The sequence below is a fragment of the Ictalurus furcatus genome, chromosome 6 (genome assembly GCF_023375685.1).
Source record: "Ictalurus furcatus strain D&B chromosome 6, Billie_1.0, whole genome shotgun sequence".
Taxonomy (NCBI): Eukaryota; Metazoa; Chordata; class Actinopteri; order Siluriformes; family Ictaluridae; genus Ictalurus; species Ictalurus furcatus.
The window spans coordinates 16,871,041-16,878,649 of NC_071260.1; the positions used below are offsets into that span (position 1 = coordinate 16,871,041).

Sequence of the window (7,609 nt, forward strand, 5' to 3'; positions counted from 1 at the left end):
GGGAATATTTGACCGTTTTGACCTAGTGGGGACTTCTGGCTGGTCCCAGTGAGGAAAGCTGCATTTAAAAAAAAAAAAAAATGCTACAGGTTTTATTTGTGGGGAGAAATTTTAAAGTGACAGGTTTCCTTTTAGTTACTGAGGTTAAGATTAGGGTTAGATTTAAATGTAGGCATAGCATTATTTCGCTTCATTTCTAATTTTCTCAGTGAAAGGTCCTTACAAAAACAGTAAGATAAGTGTGTGTGTGTGTGTGTGTGTGTGTGTGTGTGCTCACAAGACTGGCAGCAGAGCTTTCTGTACAAAATTGGTAGTTACGAGGTTGTCAATTCTGTGTAAGTTTCTTAAAAGCAGCATAGACCGTAAAATTGAAAAGATGTCTAAATGTAACCAAAGGTTAATGTGTTGCTTTTGCAAGTTTCAGATTTTTCAAATATTTTTGATTTAATCTACTTTGGGAGCACTGGTGTAAAAATGGAAATAGTTCTATGTCAGTGCATTTTTCTACTGCCAGCTATAGAACAGCTTTCGCTCATTCATGTGTGTACAAGCATCTGTGTATATTTCATTCATTTATGATCTTGAATTATGCACAAATAAAACAAAAACAGCATAAAGATTTGCAGTCTAACTGTAGGTTTGTTCATAACTTGCAATGTCATATATATATATATAAATGATATAGGCAATTTTTCACGCTATGGGCCTATGGTTTAAAACCATCCGATGATCAGGGCCGATTATATCCTGTCAGTCAAAATTTTTTATCTATTCATCTCATGCACCGCTAATAAATTTCTCAGCCGATACCGATAACCGATTATTCAGAGTGATATCGGCCGATACCGATAGTTCTGCCTTTTATGTCTTCTTTTAAATTAATAATAATTAATTCCACAATTCTGAATGAAATACAAATAAAGATATTATTCTCTCCATTTCAACAAGTTGTTTCTCAGTAACTGGTCTCATAAACATAAAAAACATTGCTTTAATTAACATTAACACATTAATTAAATTATGAAGATTAAAGTAAAATTTCTTAATTTATTGAATGTTATTAATTCATATTAACATTGACTGAATTCTAAAAAACCTCCTGTTAGTCTCACATTCACTCACCATAAACAAAAGCATTTCTACTTCATCATTGAACATCAAACTGGTAATATATAATATAAACTTTTTTATATACAGTATCTCACAAAAGTGAGTACACCCATCACATTTTTGTAAATATTTGATTATAACTTTTCATGTGACAACACTGAAGAAATGACACTTTGCTACAATGTAAAGTAGTGAGTGTACAGCTTGTGTACATTCAAAATAACTCAACACACAGACATTAATGTCTAAACCTCTGGCAACAAATGTGAGTACACCCAAAGTGAAAATGTCCAAATTGGGCCCAATTAGCCATTTTCCCTCCCCGGTGTCATGTGACTTGTTAGTGTTACAAGGTCTCAGGTGTGAATGGGTAGCAGGTGTGTTAAATTTGGTGTCATCACTCTCACACTCCCTCATACTGGTCACTGGAAGTTCAACATGGCACCTCATGGCAAAGAACTCTCTGAGGATCTGAAAAAAAGAATTGTTGCTCTACATAAAGATGGCCTAGGCTATAAGAAGATTGCCAAGACCCTGACACTGAGCTCCAGCACGGTGGCCAAGACCATACAGAGGTTTAACAGGACAGGTTCCACTCAGAACAGGCCTTGCCATGCTCGACCAAAGAAGTTGAGTGCACGTGCTCAGCGTCATTTCCAGAGGTTGTCTTTGGGAAATAGACGTACGAGTGCTGCCAGCATTGCTGCAGAGGTTGAAGGGGTGGTGGGTCAGCCTGTCCATGCTCAGACCATACGCCGCACACTGCATCAAATTGGTCTGCATGGCTGTCGTCCCAGAAGGAAGCCAGTTCTAAAGATGATGCACAAGAAAGCCCACAAACAGTTTGCTGAAGACAAGCAGACTAAGGACATGGATACTGGAACCATGTCCTGTGGTCTGATGAGACCAAGATAAACTTATTTGGTTCAGATGGTATCAAGCGTGTGTGGAGGCAACCAGGTGAGGAGTACAAAGATAAGTGTGTCTTGCCTACAGTCAATCATGGTGGTGGGAGTGTCATGTTCAGTGCTGGAAAATAATGGTGGCCACACAAAATATTGACACTTTGGGCCCAATGTGTCATTTTCACTTAGGGGTGTACTCACTTTTGTTGCCAGCGGTTTAGACATTAATGGCTGTGTGTTGAGTTATTTTGAGGGAACAGCAAATTTACACTGTTACACAAGCTGTACACTTACTACTTTACATTGTAGCAAAGTGTCATTTCTTCAGTGTTGTCACATGAAAACATATAATCAAATATTTACAAAAATGTGAGGGGTGTACTCACTTTTGTGAGATACTATATATATATATATATATATATATATATATATATATATATATATATATATATATATATATATATATATTCCTGTAAAATGATTCAACAGAATTGGTTGCATTGGTTTTAAATCACCATAATGATATCATAACTAGAGGCAGTACAAACACAGCATCTACACAACACTAGTATGTGTACTTAGAGAACTCAAGCTGTCACCGTGGTAATAACAGTTATAACGTCACTTAATAACAGCTCCTATGTTCAGTCCCGCCTGAGAATGGCTATCTCGGATGGCTTATGGGGATGTTCAGCGAGTGTACAATGAATGGGTACAATTTCAGTATTGCTGATTGTAACCATAAATCGGTTGCTATGGGCAGCAGCTCATGGATATCCTCATTCACGTCTCTAACCAGATGACTGCCTCTTGCCTGACTTTGCTGTAATTAATCATTTTGTCAACTGTATTGATTGACAAGCCTAGCAGTCATTGTGTGTGTGTTTGTGTGTATGTGTGTGTGTGTGTGTGTGTGTGTGTGTGTGTGTGTGTGTGTGTGTGTGTGCTTATATCTTTGTGTATATGTAATCATATGAATGATGTGCAGAAATGTTTGTCCAGTTCAGCCTTTGATCTGGTGCAAAGGAGATCTAGAAGAACATTAGTCAGTCATTTTCTGATGGAAGGAGCTAGCTGACCTGAAACTGCAGAAATTTTCTCTCCATTTCATTTCCCTGAGCTGAAAGACTCCAATTTCCATTGCACCAGCTCACACATTCATGACTTTGGCCAATGCATAGATTACACTCCTATTTCATATGCAGACTTTGACGTTCTCCTACACACCAACGCACCTGAGCAGCCCACACTCTGTAATGAAGGATGCTATATTCCGTAACCCAACCACCCCCACCCCTCCTCAGCTATACCAGCTAGAGCAGATTATCACTCTTTTGTTCTCTTTAACCCTTTAAACCCTTTTAAAGATTATAGCTTTATCACGTCATCACTTCCTTTTTCTTTTCTGCTCATCAGGTTCTCCATCTTTTGCACTGCTCCTTATCATTTGCCTCTCATCTTTCCAGGTTGATATACAGCATTTTTACATGCTGCCAGTAGCTTGGTGTGATTTTCTCATAGGAAATGAATGTGATGAATTTCTTATGACCTGTTCTCTTATCTTCCTCTCTGTCAGGTGTTCTCCAGGTCTCCATCTCTCTGAAGAAGGTAGAACTGAGCGTCGGGGAGTCAAAGTTTTTCACATGCACAGGTCAGTCCCCCCACTGTAATCCCTCGGTTGATTAATAGAAATATGCTAATGTTAACAAGCAGGCAAGACCTAAGGTTATTGTATATAGTAATTATGAAGCATGCAGTCTAAAATATTACACAAAGACTGAATATAATAAATTGTGTGTATATAATAAAAGTGGTGAAGGTATACAGTATGTAACATCTTGAGTACTTTGCTAGTAATCATGATCATGTTAGGGTTATGTTCTTTTTATTAGCTTCTTTATGGGAGCATTCAGTCTACAATTCACAGTGTTAAATCAGTATGGATGACCACTTGTGAAGAAGGGAACTGGGGTAAGACAGGTGTGTGCGTGTGTGTATATGTGTGTGTGTGTGTGTGTGTGTGTGTGTGTGTGTGTGTGTGTGTGTGTTTGTGTTTTCACTAAGCTGAGCTGCTGTGGGGTTTTTTGAGCTCCAGGCTATCTAACAGGCCTACCCTAACAGGGTGAGGCATGCAGACCCTTGTTGGTCATCCTCCATGTGACAACTCATTAGTTCGCCTGGTTGGATGTCTGCAGTACCGTATCTACCCACATGCCCTTGAAACATGCATGTCAACCTCTTGAGGTGGAAAAAATTCTAAGCTTTAAGAGGGACCCAAAGAAAAGCAATGATGCCCTTACAGGCTACAGCTTAGTATAGTCTTATATAATGTTCCAGTTATAGATTTCTCTTTTACATAACTTTTTCAGTAAAAATGAATATAGTTTTAGCAAAAACAGACATCAGGAATACAGGTTGAATGAACTCTCGTGACCTGTATGCCGATGCTCACTTTTATTCATGAAACATCTTGGCTAAGAGTGTGAAGTGTAATCGGTCATTAATGCCTTTGTTAAAGTATGCCGAGGAGGTTTCATGTTGTCAAATTGAGTTTGCTGCAGCTATAGTATTCATTTCAAGTGACTTATACCCTGAGAGCTCAATACACAGTACACACAGATCTAATATTACCATATTTTCATATGTTCTTTGCTCTGCTTTCTGTCACACTCTCATACATGGCTAATGTCTCCATGGCACAATGGTGGTGGCTTATTTTAGCAAGGTTTAATCAGCCTTGTGCATAACAAATAATCAAATCAGTATATTAGCAACCATGTGTATCCTATCAGACTTGTTTTTATATCTCTGTTTCTTCAAGTTCATTTTATAAAATGTTCCTCACTGGTCCTGTGCACACTAAAACATGCACAAAAATTGTTATCTTGAGACAAAAGAGGCAAAATGCAATACAGGCTTTTTTATTAAGCTAATAATTCAACATTGTAATGCAAACAAAAGATGTGCTAGTTTCGCAGTTTAAGTTTGTAAACCCAATTTCTCAGCAACTTAGAACTTAGAGTGCTGTGTTCTAAAGATTCAATATACAATTTAGGACTTTTATCAGACATCAAAGATCTCCACCACTTTTCGGATATCGTTTGTATAACTATACAGCTGTCATTTTGGGAAACAAAAAATTATCTATAGACATCTCTGTCCTCACTGTCTGAGCCATGATAAGCTCATAGAGTCCAGTGAGTACTTAGGTTGCCTCCCCCCTACCTCTCTCTTTTCTGTCTGGGATGCCTGGATTGATATCCACAGCTGGAAATGCTGCCCCACACTGATGCTTTTTATGACCTTCCAGTACAGCAAGATTAATAGCAGAGAGCACCTTGGTGCCATATGTTGGCTCTCCTCATTATTTCCTGCAGGGCATCATCTACTGGGTGGTTTGGTTTTTCATTGCTACCAGACTTTGTGCACCTCCCGAGTGTCTTTTGTTTCCTGTAGATATAAACTGGCAGTGCAAAAACCTTACTGGTCATTAATTGGTTTCCAACTTTCTGCATTTTTGATATATGGATTTTCATTCACTTCAACACTAGGATATGTAGTCACATGACCAATTGGATGGGACAGCATTTTCCTAAGTATGTGGTTCTGTGGGTATGTGTATGCAGTGATTGGAGAATCTATCAGCCTGGAGTGGTATAATCCTCAAGGTGAGCGTATGGTGCCCTCCCCGCGTGTTGCTCTGCACAATGAGGGAGTGCGCTCCAGACTCACCCTCTACAACGCCAACATAGAGGACGCAGGCATCTACCGCTGCCAAGCCACTGACTCACAGGGAGAAACACGAGAGGCCACAGTGGTGTTGGAGATTTACCGTGAGTTCAGACAAATACACACACACACACACACACACACACACACACACACACACACACCTACACACACACACACACACACCAACATTTCATTAATTATCGTTAATGAAAATTTTTACGAAAACTAAAATGTGAAATCAGTGAAAAAATATTTTCGTTAACTAAAATAAAAATAAAAATGTGAGTTTCCAAATAAATTTAAACTAAACTGCAACTATAATGGCCACCTGCAATACAAACGAAAACAAAATAAAATTTCAGAAACTTTCATTTTCGTATCTTAAATGTTTGGTGATCTGACTTAAAAACAGAGGTTGAAGGAGTGGATCCTTCAATGTTTGCAAATTGTAAATGACCAGTAGATGACCGATTAACGTGTATTCCATGATCAACTGAAATATATGTAGAAGCTATATATTTTCTAACATTATAGAGGGTATGCACGTGACATCACGGTAGTTGGAACTCGCCGCGGACACTGAGTGGCAAAAAGACTGAGCGGCAGCATTAGTGTACAGCGTTAATTCCACGAAAACACAGAAAAAAACACAACCAAAATGGGAAAAAGCTGTTATGCGATCAACTGTGCTAACAGATTCAACAAAATTCTGAGCTATCTTTTTACAGAGTGCCAAAACACCATTCAGTCATTTTTCAGTCAAGCAGTGTAAATATAAGTTCTTTTGGCATGTAGTATTCATGTACAATGATGAATAATTTACTACATATTTCTTTTTAAATGCTGCCTATTTCCATTGATGAATAACTGGGGCTCATTCATTCTCTGACTGTGTTTACCTTCACAAATATATAACGTTAGTAAGTGGAAGCAGTGTTCGCTACAAACAAACTAGGACTAGCTAGCTTACGGTTTACCAGATAAAATGATATCATAAAATAAAAATATTTGTACATACCTGTCCACATACAACCAGAATGTTTATTGGTGTTCTTGTCACTTTAATTTCTCCAACAACTCACGCCTCAAAGTAGGACTAAGCGTCAAGGCTTTTGTACGCATTCAGGGTTTGCTTACTGTATTCCCCCGGCATCATAATCAGGTACATTTAAATGTCGGGAAAACCGATTTCTGGCCACATGCCAATGTCCATGGACCACAGGTTCTTGGGCAAGTTGTAAGGGTCACTGCCGAGTCCAACTGCCTTTAATTTAAGCCGATAATCAGTAGTTATACTAGCGTTTTTCACAGCTTCCCCTATTAAAACCAGCCATTTTGCTGGATGTTTTGCCACTCAGTCCGGCTGAGGGAGGCGTGTTTAGGCAGGAAATGACGTCATTGCATACCCTTTATTGATGTTCCGAATCGATTGTAAGTTTGTAATAGTAAATCAGATAAAAATACTAAGAGCCCCCCTCTGTTGCACAAATTGTTAATGCCCAAATATTGCTTCGCAACACAACACTTCATTACTCTGACTGGGAGATCACATTTGAAGATGAAGAGAAGTGCTGCCCAGCAGACTGTTTTGCATTGCTGGGCAGAGAGGGACAGTAAAAAATAAAACATGTACTCTGAAGGAAGTAGGATAATGTGGTGTAATCTAGCTAACAACACTCCACATATAGTGTAGCTAGCTAGCTAATTCATTGCAATATAGCCATAACTGTCAATATTACAAGTTAGCATTGTGTTATGTTAGCTACATTGTATTTTTATAGTACCTATTATTATCAACAAGGTTGTTCATACTGGACGTCGCGTTCACAATGTGCACTGTAATGGTATGTTAAAATATTACA

At 38.5% G+C, this 7,609-nt stretch overlaps 1 protein-coding gene across 1 annotated transcript in view; it reads left to right on the top strand.

The window, feature by feature from the left end:
• Nucleotides 1–7,609, top strand: part of ncam2 (neural cell adhesion molecule 2) — a 214,349-nt gene that overhangs the window by 159,684 nt on the left and 47,056 nt on the right. The window contains exons 2-3 of the mRNA XM_053626743.1: nt 3,592–3,666; nt 5,642–5,848. Coding sequence (XP_053482718.1) covers nt 3,592–3,666; nt 5,642–5,848 — 282 coding nt within the window. The remainder of the gene's footprint in view (nt 1–3,591; nt 3,667–5,641; nt 5,849–7,609) is intronic.